The 21855-nt window shown below is 38.5% G+C and overlaps 1 protein-coding gene across 1 annotated transcript; it reads right to left on the bottom strand.

The window, feature by feature from the left end:
- Positions 1-1448: 1448 nt before the first annotated feature.
- ddb1 (damage-specific DNA binding protein 1) lies at positions 1449-21718 on the bottom strand. Its single transcript, XM_066684913.1, has 27 exons — positions 21493-21718; positions 18960-19108; positions 18738-18854; positions 18413-18634; positions 14109-14223; positions 13916-14013; positions 13664-13822; positions 13496-13579; positions 13260-13376; positions 12574-12676; positions 12228-12303; positions 12010-12118; positions 11680-11858; positions 11279-11442; positions 10746-10853; positions 9745-9952; positions 9228-9323; positions 8900-9011; positions 7293-7416; positions 7017-7181; positions 5642-5736; positions 5087-5257; positions 3946-4055; positions 3231-3400; positions 2582-2684; positions 2356-2479; positions 1449-1984 (listed from the first exon to the last, which is right to left on the bottom strand). The coding sequence occupies exons 1-27, from the start codon at positions 21551-21553 to the stop codon at positions 1901-1903; spliced, it is 3423 nt and encodes a 1140-aa protein (XP_066541010.1). The 5' UTR covers positions 21554-21718; the 3' UTR covers positions 1449-1900.
- Between the last annotated feature and the right edge of the window lie 137 nt (positions 21719-21855).

Below are 21855 nucleotides of genomic sequence, written 5' to 3'. Positions count from 1 at the left end.
GGAATTCCATTGGTTGAACTTAAGATGAATAAGAACAGCTATATTTCAGAGCCAGTGAATGTAAAATGTTCTACACTGAGTTCAGTGGTGCTGACAGGAACCAGAAAAATATCTGCTTTTATATCAAATGCTCTGCCTGAGACGTTGTTTTGAGATTTTTGAGGGTACTATACCAAAACACATGTTTAATACATCCCAATTTATTATTAACATTATTATTTCAGGATACTCAGATGCTTTACATACATTTTAACAATCAGTGGAAACAAAAAAAGCATTGGAACATGAACAATAAGAGTTCCAATTTTAGATCATATGGTGACTATCATAAGCAGAAATTGTTACTTTGATTTATACATTGTTAGCAGCCCGGTTAACAAAATTACATTCTCAAAACGTTCCCCTAACATTCTATTTTGGTTGTGGGAAAATTGCACTGGAATGTTCCTTCAATATGAATTTGTCCAGGTTTTTATTTTTTTATTTTTAAACATTCTCAGAACGTTTTTCTTAAGTTACAACAACCACCTGGGAATGATACCTCAACCTTTACGTTCTTAGAACATTCCCATAATGTTCTATTTTGGTTGCTAGGGACATTGGTTTGGAATGTTTCCTTAACAATAATCTGTCCAGTTTGCTTAATATTGAAGTTGCGACATTCCCAGATAATGACCTCAACCTCATTAGCACTGACAATTTAACATTCTAGGAACATTGTCTTTGAATGTTCTGATTATGTGCAATGTAAAAACAACATTATTTCCACTGACAATTTAATGTTCTTTGAAGGTTTATAGTTCCAGTTTTCATGTTCTTTCTTATTCACTCCCCGCAAGTTACTTTGTGCACTGCATTGGAATGTTTTTTGCTCCTTGTGTCATACAAGGAATAGTCAGCAGTGCAGTGTCAAAACGTGAGATTTTTAAAAGTGCTCCTTTTAACATTCCATTAATTTTCCTCAGTATGTAGTTATATTAATCCCCATTGAGGGCTCAAACATTCCCATTTGTGAAAAAATAAAAAACCTGTTTCCAAATAATCCTTATTTACTGTGGAGGTCTAATTCACTACTAGTTACATTACTAGACATATTTCATTAAAACATGGCAATGACAGCAGAGCCACAGCATGTTTATAGCCAGGTCGTCAATGTTATTTTGTAGGGTTCCAATACAGCTTTACCAAATGGACATATAAATAGCTTTAACCAGTTACAATAACCTAAAATATGTAAATGTTAAAAAATATGAAAATTCAGCAGCTTGAAACTTTCCTCAATATTTCCTGTAATTTTCCAAGTATTTTCACCGACTGGAAAATTTCTTCCTAAATTTCCAGAACACCAGATAAATTGAAACCAAGTCCAACTTTAGGATTGCACTTTTTAAAGCATGCTTAAAGCCTAAAAAATAAGTCATATAAAGACTAGAGTCAGAACATGGTACTGAAGCAAGCTTTATTAAAACAAAAATTGAGGAAACGTCACAATGACAAAATGTCACTAATAAATGTCTGTTTAACCCCTCTGATATTTGTGCCTCTCATTCAGTGCTGTCAGAACATCCTGGCCATGTTTTACCTCCTATAAATGCAGTAAGTTTACTAAAGCAGAAGTCACATTTCAATTTCAGCATTCTCTCCACACACACACGCACACTCAAAATTCAAATCACACTTTCAGTCATACTGTCAAGCCCCAATACAGAGTATAATCCTCATAGGGTTCTGTTCTGCAAATATGTGAAAGCTTGTGTGGATTTTTAGGGCAGGAGACTCTGGAGAGGAGATGGAGCTCTCAGACTTTAGGAGTGAAACACACACATACAAAACACACACACACACACACCTGTTGGTTTATTTATATCTATGTACAAAAGCGTTGTTTTGACCAACAGGGTTAGTGGATCCTGGTGAGCTCCTCCACAATTTTAATAACTTCATCCACCGTGGCCTCTCGCTTCATCCCACTGCCATCATCAATCTAAAACAAACAGACAGGACATAACACGCAGGCGCTCAGCAGGTAGACCAAAAATAAAATTACAGAAACCCCACTTGAAACATTTTCCAAGTCTTCTTATATGTATGTGTGAATGTGAATAATCTGACAATGATTCACTGTTAGTCAAAGTTGCAATGTGCTTGTCCAAGTCTATCTGGTATATTTTAAAAATAAATCATCAATACCCAGGTCCACTATCCATGAGAAAACCGAAATCCATTTTGTGCACAGAGTACAAGCACTATGGTGTTTTTGCCATATTTATTTATATACTGCAGTGTGGGAAACACTAACAGGGATTTCAACAATTATAATAAGAGATATTATCAAAAGAAGAGCTGTATTAATACCTGTAGTGTGCTAACCACCTCCTGCATTTTGGCACGTCCCAAATCCAAAAAACTCTCAATCAGGTCCCCATCAATGAAACCTGTGGCTTGCTCTGTCTTCCGCTCCGTATTAAATGACCTCCAAGTGTTCAAAGTTAAAGAAAGCCACATTCATAAACAAAATCTCTTTCATCAACATGCACAGAAACAGACAAACAAATAAATATATTCTCTGACAGAAGGATATAAGCTGTGCTCAATCTTGCCCACACTCTTAATGACCTTGTTGAGTCTATTCTGCAAATCCATAAGCAAACTGTACCAGCCCTCTGACAGAGATGTCACTAATCCTGAAAAACACAAACCCACACAACAGTGAGCATTATTTTCCCCCAAACATAACGAAGCAACATTCACCAAGTAATTACCATCTCTTTAGACAGACAGAAAAATACTGACTTCTGCATTTCTGAAGTGCATCCCCCACAATATGTTCCTTTTTACCATTTATCATTTTGCGCTTCAATGAAAATGTTATGCATTGTGCACAGAGGCTTTCTTTGAGAAAAGAAACTACCTTCTGTCTTTGTAATAAAAATGTGTTAAATATTTAAACAACAGTAACAGGGAAGAGAAACAAAACAAAAAACTAATAAACCCTGCACTCAAACTTGTTCATAGGGAATGCAAAGTAATTGCGAACAGTTCATTACACAACAACTGACAATTATAATATAATTATTAATGCAAGGTATTGCACTGGCAGATAAACTCATGAAATACATTGAATATTATCATGTCCCTTCTATAAACGTGGCATCCCTTTGAGATTCTAAAAACATATATGTGTTATCAAGCATCTCTAACAGCAAAGCGTTAAGGAGAAGTTTTCTCACCGATCATTCCATTAACCGTGCCAAAGAGCACAGAACCCTGGGTAGGAGTAGAACTCTCGCCAAGGTTCTGCAGAACAAGAGAACCGTGACAGAACACATTCACAAACTCGCCCAAATGGAACACACCCACCTCCTGCAAATGCTGCCTCTCCTCATCTGTTGTGGCAGCACTGAGAAATAGAGAAAAAGAGAAAATGTACAATTATAACCTGTTACACATTAGACCACAGCTTTTCAACCTTGTCAATGGGCATGTATTAATCTAGAACAAAGCTAGAATAGAAGAAAGCTAATTACACTGACATTTGCTGGTTTTTGCTCAAATGATAAAGGGTCTATTTAGCCAAAGTGGTTTGCTTGACCATCCCACAATCTCCTGCAAAACCACAGCACCATTAATGTTTGTAACTTCTGTGTTAATGCCTGCCTCTCAACTGGGAGCAAGTGCACAGAGCTTTACTTCAAGGGTATGGAAATTATTAACTATCTATATATTTACAAGACACACTTTTAAATGTTTCAGTGGCCAAACACCAGCATAGGAGATGTTTCTAAACGCTCAACACTTAACTACAATGTGCCATTAGTGTGGCTGAACTGTTCTCTCGTTATAATGCCCAAGTTAAGTACATTTAAACATCCTCCATACGCTGCTCCACATCTATTAAAACAGGGCAAATCATTCAGCCATGTACTTTGCAAGAATTATTTTTACCTGTCTTTCTGGCAGACAAAAAGATTAAAAGCATTTTCTGCTCCAAGGAAGTTATCGTCATCCAAAATCTCCACAGCACTCATCCAGTTAGGATTGAAATCCCGAGCAATCTGATTAAATAAATAAATAAAAAACAATAATAAACAAAAAGGTATTAGGCACACACAAAAAACACCTAGGGCTCGAATACCATTTTTAGGGCTTCGAAGCTTCTGTGAATTCTCAAATATTCATGGAGTGGGGTGGTATATATTGTTGTCATAAACAAAATCTGCTTACGACCCCTGCTTTAATATCACTCTCCCCAGGCTTTGCTTGGAGCCTACGCTTGCTAACTAGCTAACTAAGGGCACAGAGTATACACAATTTTACCAGTTTGAGCGGAGGTGCTCTAACAAAATGTCATCTCGCTTTGTTGTAAGGGTGTTGTTTTAGCATGTTAGGATGTTTAATATGACTCTGTTTTAGGCTTCATTTGCACAAAGACTTATGTTTATGAGCCATAATACGGGTGGAGTGGGGAGAGCAATGTTTTTACTGCTGGAGCCTGAATGTGGGTGGAGTGGAGCTTTTATTGATAACCACATTCATCCAAAAAACTGAATATCCGTATTTCAAAATTAGAAACCGAATACATACCCAACGAACAAATATCTGAATACACGAATACTGAGGGCCAGCCCTATTGTTCAGAAAATAAGCACCCACTTTAAAATTATGGCTGCACTGTGCAAGTGACTCAGCGAGCGAAGAGTGTACAAGAATAAACCAGATCTTTGTGGAGGTGTTCTAATTTGAGGTGTAAAGCTGACAAAACAAACTGTAGCTTTGACATGCATCGTTGTAAATATGTTGCTGTTTTAGGCTTCGTTCAAGACTTATGTTGACAAGGCTGAATACATGTGGAGTGGAGGGCTGCCTTTATCTCAACATTTGTCCAAAAAAAAAAAAACCCACACAAATATCTGAATCTCAAAATTATCAAACGAATTACTACCCAACGAACAAGGGCTAGCCCTAAACAAATTTAAAATTGTGTCTCATGGTCAAAATTATTAAAATATACACCAACTCCTCTCTTGCACGTTCAATTTTGTTCTAAGCTACAGAGAAGGAACACACTGAACTCTGAATAACTCACCTCTTCAAAGTTACCCTCCATGGGTTTATATGCTAGCAAAAGCACAGACCTCATGAGGTCTCCCACCAGTATGAAGTCTCCTTTAGTCTTCAGATACAGAGCCATGATATTGTTATAGTGATTACACTCAGTCCTTAGCTCTTTCTCTGCAGTCCATTCATACAGACGTACCTAAATACCCACCAAAGATGAAATACAAATTGTCATACATCACATATGTCTCTTTTTGTACAAGCTTGCATTACACTACACTCTCAGAGAATATGGCTGTTGATTTTTAGTTTGCATATCTGTCAGCACCAACTACGAATTGCAGTTGAATGATACTAATCAAAATGTTCTACCACTCAAAATATTGAAGCATCCTATTTGAATGCTAAGAGTTACTTAAACTATAACAATTAAATAAAATATAACTATTAAGTTTAATCCATAGCATCATACAAAAACTAGATATGGACATAACAATAAGTAACTTAATTACACCCTGATCCAAAATACAAACTATTGTTTGAAACTGACAGAATTCTTCAAAATATATAAAACGCTACTCACTGTGCTGTTGATACTAGCCAACAATTTTCCATTGAACTCCACCATGGAGTAGACAGCTCCTTTAACCTCCTTTTCAGCTACTGTTTGCAGTTTACCTACATTGGAGAAATGAAACAAACAAGCAAGCAATGAAACCTAGTGTGTTCTAGGGCTGGGTGGTATATCGATATATTAAAACATAACGGGATAGAACAGAGTGGGATATGGAGTAAGGCTATATAATTTATATCGATATTTGAAGTTTTTAAACTGTTCTAAGTCTAATCCTTGTACAGAGCCATTCTGTTCTCTCACTGAGTCTGTGGCCCACTCAGCTTGTCTGTTTCGTACTGCTCACAGACCAGCATTCTCTCTTTTTTACACACACACACGAGGAGGTAGTCTATAAAATGAAAAGCGGTATGGTTATAGGGAAATAGTTTTGATTTTATGGTCAGAAGAGGTGCAGTAAAGGACTATCTTCAGGGAATGCCAAAAGGAGGTAGTACTACCAACCTATTTCACCACATACAACAGCAGCACAAAGTTTTGTACGAAGCTGTTAAACGCTGAGGTGCGGCTACTACTGTTTTGAAGTATTCTCGTCCCCGTACCCCTAAACCAGTTCAGACAGCATTGCAAGCTTCATTGGCTAGTGCTGGGCCTCATGAAAAGAAAAGCGGCATGGTATTACTAAGGCAGTAGTTTACTACATAGCAAAGGGAATGCTCCCCCCACAACAGTGGAGCAAGAGGGCTTCAAAAGGCTGATTAAAACTCCTGACCCACCGTACCAATTGCCCAGTCACAATTTCTTTTCACGAGAAGCGCTGCCTAATGTACATTTAAGCCTGACTGACCCTTTTCAACTGGCTTGTGAGAGTAAAATATTTTGCCTTGGCGACAGACATATGGTCAAGTCGCCATATTTGAGTGTGACCATCCATTTTATTGAAGATCAGGAGATTAAAAGTGCATGTCTCATGAGCTATTTCCCAGAAAACCACACAACCAAAGCTTTTTCACTGTTCTACAAAGCATTTTACTACAGAAACGGTAGGTCTGTAAGTTAATAAAGTCATTTGTCATGTACTTTAGTCTTTATTTTGATAAATAAAAATGTTTTTCTGATTTCTCATTTAGGTTTGCTTTACAACTTCAATTTTTCCCATAATTGTACATTGAAAAAGATTAAGACACCCAATGAAAACCTTTGTCTTAAACATACATGGACATTTGATTTTCATTTGAATATTGAGAGATGAGGTTGAGAACACATACAACTGAATGTTCTGTTAATAAAATGTTCATAAAAGATTTTTTACAACTTATATAATATTGTATCATACATCATACATCACCACTCAGCTAATATATATAATATAACTCATATTTACCATCCGTGTAATGGAAGACAATGATGCGGCCTTGCTTAGGCTCAGCCTCCTCGGGGTAGACCATGGCCGTGCCAACGATAAAATAGACTGCAGGATCTTTGCCCAACTTACAGGACACCAGGCTTAGAGCATACTCACTGGGCAGAAACTGATGAGCATGTAGCACTAGAAGGGGACAGTAAGGAAAAGTTATTTATCTGCTTTTCTGTCCATAAGCCTGATAGCATAAGATCACTCAAGAGTGAGTATGACCAAGTCTGGACACACAGAAATCACCTTCAAAAGTGTGCTGATCAACCACGAGCAGGCTGTGCACCTCCACTTCCTCACCAAAAGAGGTTTCATGGGGGGAAGTGCTGCTAGGGAACAGTTTACTGGAACTCACACTGCTGGACAGAGCCTGTGGAGAATAAAAATATAAAAAAATAAATAAATGCAGTAACAACCTTATAATTTCAAATAACACTAATGAAGTTTTTGATTCGGGTTTAAGAATGAAGGTGATGATTCAAGCACGTTAGCCATGAATATATTGTCACTGTCCAATTAAAAACACGTACCTCCATAAAGTTTTAAGGAAACGAAAAAATGAATTCACTGTCAACGCCCTCCATTCACTCATTCATTATCTGTAAGCGCTTATCCAGTTCAGGTTCGCGGTGGGTCCACAGCCTACCTGGAACCATTGGGCGCAAGGCGGCAATACACCCTGGAAGGGCGCCAGTGCTTCACAGGGCAACACACACACACCCCTACAGACACTTGAGTTGCTAATCCACCTACCAACGTGTGTTTTTGGACTGTGGGAGGAAGCCGGAGCACCCGGAGGAAACCCACAAGGACACCAGGAGGACACACCGACTCCTCACAGACAGTCACCCGGAGCGGGACTCGAACCCACAACCTCCAGGTCCCTGGAGCTGTGCAACTGCGACACTACCTGCTGCGCCACTGTGCTGCCCAAAACCCTCCAATATGGCTCAAAAGTTTAATTTATAAAATGGACTTGCGTGTATTGTAGACAGAAAATATTGACAAACATGGATTTCTTTAAGTGGATTTCAACAAGTCATGTCCAACTCCCTGCAGTCAGCGTATCCTCCTAAACCACAGCCGCTATAAATCTGTGTTTTAGCAAAAGCAGTGTCTATCATTACTATACTTGATTCAATTCAGCATATTTAATTAATTCATTATCTGTAATGAATATCCAGAGTCTAACTGGAATCATTGGGCACAAGGCGGGAATACACCCTGGAGGGGGCGCCAGTCCTTCACAGGGCAACACACACACACACACCTACAGACACTTGAGTCATCAATCCACCTACCAACATGTGTTTTAGGACTGTGGGAGGAAACCGGAGCACCCGGAGGAAGCATATTTAATTCTTATTGCAATTAATTATAGCCACGCTGGGTTAATATTTCATGCAAGTGATGTCAGTTGTTAACTTTAGCACGGACACTCAAACCATACAGGGGGAGATATACTGTTTTGATGGACAGGTCTAGCAGCCAATGGAGATACTTGTTAAAGTAACTGATTTTTCAGCTTTTTATTGGTCATTTTGATATTAGCTGCTATGAACAGACAAAGAATGCTAAAAATGGAGATACATTTTTTTTTAATCGGACAGCGATGATATTTGCTCCGTTTTTTAGCCCCAATGTTGAAATATGTTTATATTCAATTACTATGTACCCTTTCTCTAGTCATATTTTGCATCCAGTTTTAAAAGAGAAAAATTCAAAAGCAATTCAATGTGTTAGTCAATGGTTTACTCTCCTACCACAGGTGCTTTGTGTCAGAAGAGAGATCAACTTGCATATTAGGTTCTGCTGAGCAAGTGTTTGCAATAAAAAGGGAAAAGCTCTAGTACCTGAGTGCTAGCACTGGGGCGCACTGGAGCTGTAGTACCGTTAGCATCCTGCATTTCCACTCTGCTGGACAGCACCCCAAAGCATTGAGACACCTCCTGATAGCAGATCCTCCTGAGAAGAGAGGGAGAAGAAAAAGAAATGTGAGGGTACAAGTCAAATCAAGTGCATCTCTGAGCAATGACCAACTGAGTTAAACTTGATTTTCTTAAAAAATTCTTTCAAAATTTCACACATAAAGCCTAAATGAAACACTGCTGCAGTTTCAGATACTGAAATGAAGCAATTTATACCAATACACCTATTAACAATTCTGTTCTGCAGACTCACTTTGGTGATTCATATAGTGGGACAGTGCGAATGTGGAGTTTTTGGATTTCATCGATAGTCCCAATGGTAAGAGTGCTGTTATTCGCCAAAGCCAAGCTGCAAGAGAGATGCAAAGGGAAAAAAAAAACATTAAAAAAAAAAAAAAAAAACATACTCTACAGTGGTTAAATACATTACACTACTTTGTGGGGACTAATTGTTTTACTGGGTTTGCTACTTTATTCCAGGCATTCTAATAAGGTCTTCAGTGATAGTTAATGTGACGGTGTATCATGACAGCCTATGTCTTGTTAAGCCAAAATATGCTTTTCTGAGCATTTCATGCATATTACCGGCACTTAAACAGAGACACTGCATGTTGTATTACAAAGAGAGCATAGTGGGTCATGTTTAAATGAATTTAGCTCAACAGATTATGTGAATTATATAAATATTTCATATTGCCTACTCCTAGTCATCATTCTCAATATTTTTACATTGTTCGCATTCGGTCTTGCACCCACCCACACACACACACCTGTCAGGGTATCCTTCAGAGTTGAGAGGGCACATGTAGTTGACCTCTTTAAGGTTGACATTGGAGAAGACCAGTTTGTGGTTGCTGGAGTAGATGACAGTGGGTCTGTCTGAGCAGGCAAACACATTGGAGGTGGAAAGAGAGCGGAAGGTCCGCAGCACTGTGGGCTGAGTACCAAGTGTTACCTTCTTTCGCTCACTCAGAACACCTGCAGAGAAAACAGAAACATTTGGAAATCCAGGAAAGATAAGCTTGAATAAACAGTGCTTCTTGGGGAAGAGAAACAAAATACACATACCTGCCAGATTTAACTATGCTGTGTAAATATCACATTTGTTTGTGTCATTGAAAACCATCTGCTTGAATGCAGCCTACAACCTGATGTTTCCACTCTTATAAATATTTATCTAGGCTATAAGCATATTTCCATTTCGGGATGTGGTTAGAAATAAAGGATTATATTTTCTTGCCATCTATTTATGATAAAGGTATTCCTCAATTTTTTTGTAAATGTGTGTGCGATTTTATCTTGAAGAATATCAAACTCTGGTCTGATTGCTTAACAAAACATTTTCCCCCCTTTCTTTACATTAGTATCACCATTTTTTAAAATTTCTAACAGGTGTTTATAGAATGTCTGAATCACTTTTTGAAGAATATATTGGTTTAAATGTTTTTAATTAAGTTGACAAGATGTTTCTGTGTAAATAAATCCTTTGTGCCCCTCTGCACACTATTGTGTGTAAGCCCAGATTACTGGGATCAATGACTCCTTAATCAGTTCCCAAAACTGTCAAACTGTCTACCGATTTTTTTTTTTTTTTTGGTTTTACTTTTTGATATTTGCCAACATGTTTTAGTACAACACAAACAAAAATTGCTGCCCACAAGATGAAGTGAAAATAAACTGAATGTCGAAGCCAAACATACTCCAGAATTCCATGCAATGCTCAAGTTGCGCATGATGAGTAGCTGAAGTATGAATTTCACATTTCTCAAACCTGTCTGCAAGTCAAGTCCAAAGTAGAAGAGAGCGCCGTCTCCCAGAGCACACAGCAAATAATGACTGCCTTCAAAAGTAGTCATCAGGATTGAACGTGGAATAATTTCTGAAGGAGAGAGCATGAGAGATGATAGACTAAATTTCTTACATTTATTTACACTTTTACTCCTGGGATGTTCTCTTAGAAAACACAACAACATCCAATACTATATTGTCTTGGCAGATTTGAATGGACTCCAGTTAAGAAGCGTTATTCCAGTTTCTACACAAATCACTAACTACACTTCTCTGATTAGCTTAGGAAATCTTGAACATGACTACAGTTCATTATAAAATGTGTACCTCTGAAAATTCCTACGAAAAAACTAATCGTTTTTGCATGGTTCCTACAGGAATTCATCCTCAGAGTGGTAAATACAGCAAAGAGTATTATACATCTTTATGCTTGTGAACAATAAAAATGTATAACTGAGAAATGATTTAATTAAATTTTATCTTTTCAGTTCCCACATCTTGTTCTTTCCCTCTTACCTCCTCCCAGCATCTCTTTATGCAGGGGACTGAAGCAAGGCAGGCGTAGGACTCGAGCTGAGATATCTGTCCACAAGCCTACAGCACAGAGGCTGGACTCGCCACCATTCTCACCAAGTGGAGTGATGTCCAGACAGGCCACTTCATGCTCCATCTCTGTTGAACTGTACACAGTCAAAAACAGATTTATTGCAGCTGAATGCATTATATATATATATATATATATATATATATATAAAAAATATATTATATGGATTGATAAATCTTTAGTTTACATGATATAAAGCTACACATAACTCTGAGTTGTGACTGAGCTAGACCCTTTTATTGTGTGATTTTGCAAAATTTGAAGATGGACTGTGAAGTCCAAAAGAACCCACCACTTCTGTATCTATGCATACCTAATCTGTTTGAGCTCTCCACCGAGAATCTGCAAGTAGTACAGCACCCTGCCAACAGCCAGAACCACCTGAGTGGAATTACAGGCAGCCACACTGATGTTCCTACCCTGAGGCTCCTTCCATTCACTGACAAGAGCCTTACTGTCCTGAGTCACTAGTCGCACTGAACCTGATGTTATCTGCACAGAAAAGAAAATTAAACATCAACCATTTAAATATGCTAAACCAAATATCTCCTTTTACTTTTCAAATTACAGCAAATTCAGATTCAAATGTTCCACTGAAAAATACTATAAGGCCTAACCACAATAAGTGTACATTTACAAACACCTGAATTAGTTGATGGTGAGCCACATTTCCACAGAAGAAAGTCTGCTGATTATCCACAAAGCCTGGAAGTTCAGTCTCCTCCACCTCCTCTCCACTCAACATCAGCACCCTAAGTAGTACAAAACCCACCATACACCATAAACAAGCTTAAAAATGATTGAGAAATATGATTTTAGATACACTCTCTACAATGACACTTGTCTTAGAAAGAGTGTAACCTGGTCTGGCCAACGAAAGAAAGCACCAGCATGTCATCTGTCTCTCTGCCAGCCTCAGAACGAAGAGGCCACAGTCCTAAAGACACAATGAATGAAAAAAGTTTATTTAATTCAAATACAAAACATTGAACTGTTAAAAGACAAGTTCCAAATATGATTATTAAACCTAATAGTCTGAATGTTTTTCTGTCACATTTATTGACAGTTATGCCATCCACAAGAATAAGCAACAAAACGAATACAAGAATGGATGGAAATTTCCAAGATTTAAAAAAAAAAACATTTCAAATTTTGCATGTACAGCAAGATTCAAAATGATAGTTATGACCTGAAAAGTGTAATTTACCTTTGATGCCAGGCAGGTCGATACTGGCATGCTCATGGATTCCTATTCCATTGCGAATTATCCGTAAAGAACCCTCCTTGAAGGCTCCAGAGCAAGTCACCAACTACATCAAGAAAAAGTAGTCAATATCAAAAACATGCATTCAAAAAGTTTAAAAAGTACAAAATATTTCTGCTTAATTTTGTTAAACCCAGCTTTTAAAACACAGAGTGGACCTTGTGAATTTAGCACATATTCCCGTATCAGTCAACGGCTGGAAAGTCATTAATTAAAAGCTATTTCTATGAACAATGGGAGCTACGTGAATACAAAAGTCAGAGAGTTTTGGCAAAAATCTCAGCTACTTGGCCTTTACTGTCAGAATGCACCATTCAGTGATTGAAATAAATTACAACACAAAATATAGTACAGCCTATTGAACATGAAGGACATTCCGCTCTGTGGTGAAACACAGCTGCTTACAGTGAAGTGCACGTTTTTGAGATACTTCTATATTTCAAATATTAAAAAGTATGCCATTTTTCCTCAATATTTCTTAAAATGTATTTTTTAGCATTGTATAATGCTAACTCACATACATAAATACACTCTACTAATATACACTCAAACCATATACTAATGGTTTGAAATTCAAATGAATGTAGCATCCTCATCACACAGAGTTTCTAGTACAACTGTTGTCTCACCTGGCCTTGGCCTTGTCTTTCCAGATCCACAACACACATGTCCACTATGGGGCCCAAATTAGTGAAAGTCTCCATAACAGCTACATATGAGCCCTGGTCATTGCTGTCCACATTCAGCTAAAGAGAGAAACAAAGAAAAGGAGACACACTACTATTACTCAGAATGAATGAATGAATGAATGAATAAATAAATAAAATGGCAGAATGAAGGTACAGAACTAGAAACTGTAACTGACCTTGACAAGTTGAGAATCTCCAAGTCTTGAACCAACAAATACCACTCCATTATCCAGGTATGTAAGACACTCAGCAATGGAGGTCTGAATAGAATAGGTACACATACTCAGATCAGCATATATCAAAGCAAATGTTTATATCTTGTATGTCATAAAAAATACTTAGACCTCTCCCAGCAGTTCCACTCTCAAGTCTTTGAGCACCATGGATCCATCCATAAGTTCCTCTTTCTCTAGTAGCAGCATGAAAAGCCTTCCATCCATATCACCCAGCAGATACCGAGAGCCATTCGGGTCCACACGGTTATGACACACAATTGTGCTTTGCTACACATTTTTAAATGAGAAGATATAATACATAAGCAATGCACAAAATCAGCATAACCTTAGGTAGAACTGTTCAAAATGTTGGAAAAATACCTTAATTGTTGGGGGTGCAATTGCAAGGTATTTGTCTCCATTGTGGTAAGTAATGGACTCCTGACCAATGATTATGGCACCACCAAACGGCTCAGGAACTTAAACAAAGGCACAAATGGATAGTTTAAAACTGAATATCTACTTAACCATTTTCTCACCATTTGTCCCATCTTAGGAGTTTTCTTCTGCTCACCTGGGATAACCATTGAGGCCTCAGCCTCAACATTCTCTTGTTTCCAAGGGCCTTTATTGAACTCCTTCTCTTTCAGAGAGACCTCATATGTCTTAACATGCCGGCCTTGAGGGTCCTAATAAAGAGAGACACCGAAGAAATCAACTAAAATGCTTTACAGAGACCAAATGGCAAAAGATGCAACAGTTGCTATTTTGACATAAAAGATACCGAGTACAAAATTAAAGATGAACTAGAGGCTGGTCCAATCCGAACTATACCAGTATCAGATATTTAAGACAGACAGAGCTGATTAAATTGTCAATTCAGTTTCCATTTTGCAGCTTGCACTGAACCATAAATCCAACATAACATAAAATAACAAGACCTATCACAGTCCTAGATACCATTTCTACATGAATCTGTGACAAATGGAGTCTTTAACTAAGTGAACAAATATTATTAGCCATGTGTTTGACTAAAATGTTGTTCATTTTGAGATATTTTAGTCTGGAAATAGCACGTCTACATGCAAGTTGTGCAAGCCAGCATGCCAAAGGGTGGAAGTAGTCTTGCATTGTACAGAACAACCAATTAAATCAAGCTGCTGCAGATGTTTCACGTGAATGAGTAACAGGAGATGTTAGCTAACTGACAGAAAGGCACCACCAAGGAGCAGACTTACAAGAAACTTCCAGCAAACAACCCAAAGGCTAAAGGGATTACAGAGAAGTTGCTGAACTTAATTACACTCGTTGACAAACCACTATCTATAGTGGAAAATGATGGATTAAGAAGCCTGTTGGGGCACTCAGAGCCCAGGAATAATCTGCCATCCAGGAAATTCATTTCAGAGACTGTTATAATCAAAATGTACAAACGGGTGTCATCACAGTTAGTGGTGCATTTAGAAGCTGTTAAAGTCATGAGCTTCAACTGAAGTGAAAATGTATAACACTTTTTATAACAGATGATGTTGCAAACCAGCTTTACAGAATTAGAAATCAGAACAAGCAAAACAGTATTATTATTCTTGCCATAACCTCTATTACTTCCATCATTCTTACACCACTACAACGTAGCATAATGAGAGAGTTAACTGGTGATACTATTAATTTCTATTAGTAGCTTGCTCAGAGGAGAATGGGTCCCCTTGTGAGTCTGAGTTCCTCCCAAGGTTTCTTCCACCAGCTTTGAGGGAGATTTCCCTTGTCACTGATGCCTTTGGCTTGCTCACCTGGGGCTTTGTGATTCAAAGCTGCAATTTGGACCTGTAACGTGAACCCAGTGATCCAGTAAGACTCAGTGTACATTCAGTAAACTTGGAAATATATGCTGCAGAGGGTGGTGCATCAGGTGAAAATGTACTGGGGGTTGCACACCTGCAGGTCAATTGCAGCCTCAATTACAAATGTATTTAGTGACAGAAAGATCCCACTTGCTAAAGCACATGTGATTCTGCAAGGCAATGCAAGTAATATGAAGAGGTTTATGGAAGAAATCACAAAGCTGTTGTTGTGAACAAAGGTCTTAATTCTCAACAGTGTAAGCAACACCATAACAAGAAAGGTTGCGATTGTGCGAGAAAGCTCATGGGACATGTTAAACGTTCCACTTGTGCAGTCTCGCTTGGAAGACATCCAAACAGAACTGAAAATGCCCAGAAACCTTCTACATTAACATATTCAGACAAGGTGGAACAGTTCTTTCTATATTTAAAGTCAATTTGAACGGAAGCAAGCCCTCTTCACCTATGCTGTTGATCACAGCCTGTCTCTAATGCTGTCAGCCAATGAGTGGGTGTTACTGGGGGGAAGAAAAAACTGAGGTGCACTGGAACCCTTTGAGTAGTTAACCTGGAACATAGGCTCATCGAACTCCACTACAGCAGATGTAATCCCAGCCATGACTGTCTTAAAACTTCTACTTTCCAATAGGGCTGTCCCAAATACCATTTTTTGGGCTTTGGCCGAGATATTCGGCGAATATTCGAATACTATGAGATGTTGCCTTGCCTCGCTTCGTTGTAAGTGTGTTTTAGCATGTTAGAGTTTTGGGCCTAATTTGCACAAAGACTTTTGCAATGTTGATGAGCCTGAATAAGGGTGGGGTGGGGAGAGTAATGTTTTCACTTCTGGAGCCTGAATATGGCGGCGTGCTGCCTTTATTGATAATCACATTTATCCAAAAATATACAAATCTTAAAATTAGAAACCAAATACATACCCAGTGAGCAAAAATCTGAATACCCGAATACTTGGGTCCAGCCCTATTGTTCAGAAAGTCAGTGCTCAGCGCCCACTTTAAATGGAATAAATGGTTGCTGTAGCATGCTAGGCTGTTTTAGGCTTTGTTCAAGACTTTTATGTTGACAAGGCTGAATACATGTGGAGTGGAGGTTGCCTTTATCGTCACATTTATACAGAAAAACAAATATCCGAATCTTAAAATTATTAGCTGAATACCTACCCAACGAACAAATATTTGGATATTTGGGGCCAGCCCTACTTTCCAAGAAGAGCAGTATTGACAACAGCATAAAAACAATGAAAACAACATCCCTGCAAACTGCTTCAGAAAATTCAGCAGCACTGAAGATGCCATTCAAGCTATTCAGTAGCCATTTCTCTGTTCCCTCAATATATGGGGCATGTAAATCTTAGTTTTACTGAGAAAGCAAAAATAAAAATAATGACATAGCTGCTGGCTATATTATAAATGGTATAAGTGAAATCTTGCAAAACCAAACTACATGTCTAGCCAGAAATTTTAAATATGTAAATATGCAATAATTTGGAGACGTTTGTCTTTGGCCTCAATCCATCTAGTATTTGCATTTATCCATCATTATTTATATTTAATAAATAACTTATTAGTATTATGTCATTTGAAAGGACAGTCAATTGTTATTTAATATACAGTATATTGATAACTATGCTCATATGAATGGCTTATTAATAAAATGAGAAATAATTTTTTTAAACCTATTTTTGCTTGAAAAAATCATTTGAACACCAACTAAGTAGTGCTGGACTGCCTTGTATTCAACCTGTCTTATTTGTGTCTCAAATACTTCCCAGGTGAAGGCATTGCCAAGCATGGCAAGACAGCTCTGACAAGAGACATGAGATGGAAAAAACACTAAACAGGGTTTCATCCAAAAAAATCATCTTAACTGACATCAGAGTCAGCAGAAAAGGTGCCACACATGGGAGCAGCTGATCCAAGCAGAAGCCAAACAGCCTGACATGTCTATATGATAATATTCTGGAGAAGCACCAAGAACCTGAATCAGGGAGTACCAAGACTGCTGTTATCCAAATGCAAAAGTATTTAAAAGAATTAATGATTCTCCGTAGTAACAGCATTTTCCAATATTGGGAGCAAACATGCTCACCTTCCTTTCATTTCTGCCCCTGCACCAACATTCCTCAGTACCCCTTCAACCAGTGTTAAAAGTAAAAGGTTGTTTAGCACAGCACTGAACATTGTGCATGACAAAAAAAAACGACTGGGGGGCAAAATCACAGTGGTTGTTTCTGCTCAATCTTACTCCCCTACCTGACTGTTCTCAGATATAAATGTAGCCATATATTATATAACTGTTGAGGAATATACAGTAATGGAGTCATTACACACATTTTCCACAAGTTAACAGTTCCCTGGGGCCTTAACAAACCATCCATGACAAGCATTTGTCCAAATACCACAAAAACTATAAAGGATTTAAACAGTCCTGCTCAGAAAGGATCTGTTTCTTTAAATGACAATGAGCCAGCGCTCAGTTCAGTTCGCGAGCCCAGGAATGAGACGCTCTATTTCTCTCTTTTTTTAAAGTCATTTTCACTTGGTTCTCCTGCTTAACTGTTACTATTTTACCATATCCAATCTGTACTCTGTGCTTACTGTGTTTGATTTTCTCTGTTTAACCTAATTTTTGCACTCTCACAAATACATAGGTCTAAAGCTGTGACTGGAAATACTCAGGTGAAGGGGTATGATAATTCTAAAGTGTCTACACTTTATGTAATCTGCAAACAAAATCAGATAATCTCAGTTTTTCCCCATGATTTCTGAATTAAGCAGTCTGCAGCACAGATTTTTGTATCATTTCATAGCTTCTGGGTTGATAAGCATTTACCCAATAACCATCCCATCCCTCCACACCCCACTTAATAAGCTAATTTATGGAAAAAGTGATTTTATTAAACAACATGTCCCCTGTAAGAAAAGGAAATTTGTACAGTAAACTTTTTAACATCTTATAACACGCTGTACATAAATCAACAAACAAATGTTTTAAATATGAAATCGACTTACTGTACCTGATATATAAAACAGACTGTGGGGGCCTGACAGCCATAAAGGAAGTGCACATCTATAACCTGCAGCTCCTCCAGTCGAATGTTAAAGGCCTTAAGTTCACGGTTGTCGCGATCCAATGGGATGACTTTAAAGAGACCATCATAGAGACGTAAGCCAATCATACGACACTCAGGGTCCACAATGCCAATGATGCCTGTCTCTGATGGACGTCCGATCCGATCCTTTAATGACAACAGAAATTATGAATATCACAATATGAATATTATTTTGAGCAAAATCTGTTTAAAAAGAGCCTGACCCCTGAGCTATAGGTTTTGTTAATACCTGGACATTTCCATGGGCACGAGTGATGATGTCAATGCTGTCTCCATTCTGTTTGTACTCCAAGATGCATGCATTGTATTTGGCAGTCAAAATGAACAGGAGGTCTTTACTCTCTCCCTGCAAAGATAATATTTTAAAAAATGTTATTATAATAAGTATTATAAAGGTATAAGTGAAGTAACTCGGAAAAATAGACACATATATAGCAAAAACTATAATTACTTTGGGCCTGAACAGCTCCATAACAGCAATCTTCCCGTACATCCCAACCTCCTTAACGGGCCGCAAGCCCTCTGCAGTGACCACATAGATCTCCAGTCGTGTGTTTTTCGCAATAAGCAAGTTTAGGTCCTCTGCAGAAGTGAAGTGTCCTGTTGGGAGTAAAAAATAGATAAGGATTGCTATTAATCACAATGGATTATGTATTATTTATACATTTGTGAATGGACAATCTATTGATGCATTGTTTACTTATGAAAAAACTTGATGACACCCTCTTCAGGGTGTGTTCCCACTCTGCACTCAGACTCAATTCCGACCAGTGAGTTAAGGTGTTTACACACCTGCAATTTTTAGTCAGTTAAATCCAACTCTGGTTTGTTTTCACTCTTGGTGCAGTTGGGGCAGGTGCGAAAGAAGTAATCGCACTCGGATGGGGACCAAAACAACTGCACCGAGAACCACACTAGTCCAAAACACAGGACGTTCTTCTTGTGTTTACATTCTTGGCCTGCCTCAGGTCTGACCAATCAGCATTGAGAAAATTCTCACATTGTTTGTAGTGACATGCTTTGGTGCGCTTGGATATTGGATATGCGCTGGGTGTGAGAAAAACAAACCATTCATTTCAATTTAAAGTTACGGAGGATTACATTCCTTCTCCTGTAAAAGTTACTATGTTGGGAGACACGTTTTAAATTGGACAGTGACTATTTGTATGGGCACAGATCTACCATAACATTATGACCACCCCTTTGATGATACACTTCATTCTCTCAGCTCCACTGACCATACAGGAGCACTTTCTAGTTCTACAGTTAAAGACTGTAGTCAGCTTGTTCCTCCAAATAAGTTATTTGCCCAGATTCACTCTGTTCTTAAACGGTCAGGACCCCAGCTGAGCAGATATGACTTGGGTGGTGTGTCATTCTGACATGATGGTTGTGCGATAGTGTTTGTTGTTCTGATGCCATTGGATCAGACACAGCAGTGCTGCCAGAGTTTTTAAACACCATCTACTCAGTTAGACGCACCTATCTAGTTGGTAAACCTAGTAGATGTAAAGTCAGAGACAGTAGCTCATCTTTTGGTCGTTCTCTACTCTTTCATCAGTAGTCAATGGATGCTGCCCACAGGGCACTGTTGACTGGATATTTCTGGTTGGTGCACTATTCTCAGTCAAGCAGTGACACTGAGGTTTTTAACAACTCCAGCAGCACTGCAGTTTGCGATCCACTCATACCATCAGAACATACAAAAACAGACCACCACCATGTCAATGTGACTTCAGCTCTAAGAATTATCCACCACCCAAATCATACCTGCTCTGCAGTGGTCCTGACCATTGAAGAACAGGATGAAAGGGGGAAAAAGTGTGCAGAGCAACAAATGGACTACAGTCTGTAAATGTAGAACTACATCATGCCCCTATATGGTCAGTGAAACTGAGAGAATGGACAGTGTAGAAAAAAGGTGGTGGTCAGTGAATGCATGTACTGAGGAAAGTGTAGGTGTCGAGTTAAACTGAATCCCACTGTAAGGAATTGAGGATTATTTTCTTGGAATTATTTTCTATATCTACACAGCTATAATTCTGATGAACACATGAGATTGTACAGGTTTATTCGATTAATAAAAGATGACTGTCTAACTTGTGTACATTAGTACTCCGTTACAGGTAATGAATATTTAACATGTGATTAAAAATGTCTTTTTTCGGGCAAACACTGGAGTGCACACACAAGGCAGAAACCAAAATCTAAAGAAGGGACTGCTAATTTTACACCATCCAGTCGCACGCCTGACGAAGCACATTAAGTCAATCACATGCTTGACGAAGTATATCAAAGCATTTTTAATCAGAAAAAAATGCTAAAACGCTCATTATTCCAACACATCTAGTGTTATATCCGTTAACTCGCATGTATATGGCTCTTGTTAGTAACATGTCAACCATTAGCTACATAACAACATTAGCTACTTTAACCAATTCGTAGCCATATTTTTAAGACCAGTCTGCTTCAAACTCTAAAAGCACTCTAGAGGAACAAAGCAGAGTAAATTAATTTTCCAACACGCAACACGAGGCTGAACTTGACTTATTCGCCATTTTTCAACTTCAGATTATACGGTAACTAGTATATGAGGCTTTAAACCCTATTTGACCTCTATGTTATTGTAAACTTTAATTTACACATTCATTCCTGGAGCACTTAATCATTTTAGTGTCCAATTTAATACTAAAAGTTTCACTGCTACCTTAAATGACGCAGAAGTCTGTAACGAAATTTGCCGTTCAGCTTCATATTAAAATGTTCTGTTCCACATTATATTATGCAATTTATATAAGCCTCTGTAATGATGTACGATCTTTAGCCTCTTATTCGAAGGCTCCGTTCTACCTTAAATTGTGCTTGAGTACAAGAATGTAGATGCTGCACCATTTAAGGTGGAACGAACGATTCCGATAAGAAACAGGGTTCAGAGAGAAACACAAGGCCGAGTGCAGACGAAGGCGGGAAGCGCAGTAACTCACCGGTGATACAGGCGTTCACCGCGGTTGGCTTCTGCGCTGTCACCACGTAGTTATACGACATGGCGTTCAATGTTACCCTGCGAACACCCTTAAAATGAACAATAACTTAATAATCTCCTTGTTTAGTTAGCTTAGCTGCTGTGGACGACCATGGATATACAGTGGAGTCCAGCAGTAAGAAAAACAAAACCGCAGCAGATCAGCAGCCCAGCGCCTCCTGTGGCTCGGGAGTACTTATCACTGCACTGGAAGCCGTACATGCAGCGGGTGGTGAGAGCGTGGACACCGGTCTCAGCCACAGACGCTCCGCCCCTGGCCAAAATAGTGTACAAGGCCTACTGTTTATAATCACGTTTAAACATG

The sequence above is a fragment of the Hoplias malabaricus genome, chromosome 11, assembly GCF_029633855.1.
Source record: "Hoplias malabaricus isolate fHopMal1 chromosome 11, fHopMal1.hap1, whole genome shotgun sequence".
Lineage (NCBI taxonomy): Eukaryota > Metazoa > Chordata > Actinopteri > Characiformes > Erythrinidae > Hoplias > Hoplias malabaricus.
Note: the sequence above shows the minus strand (reverse complement) of the source record. Positions and strands in the feature narration are given on the sequence as shown.

Bases quoted from the DNA above. Each gene is read 5' to 3' on its own strand.
- ddb1 (XM_066684913.1), bottom strand. From the start codon at position 21,553: ATGTCGTATAACTACGTGGTGACAGCGCAGAAGCCAACCGCGGTGAAC. The intron at 18,635-18,737 runs GTATTAACAAAA...TTGTCATTAAAG, and splicing joins GTGCCCATGGAAATGTCCAG to GATCGGATCGGACGTCCATC. The intron at 2,480-2,581 runs ATATCCTTCTGT...AACTTTGAACAC, and splicing joins GGCAAGATTGAGCACAGCTT to TTGGAGGTCATTTAATACGG.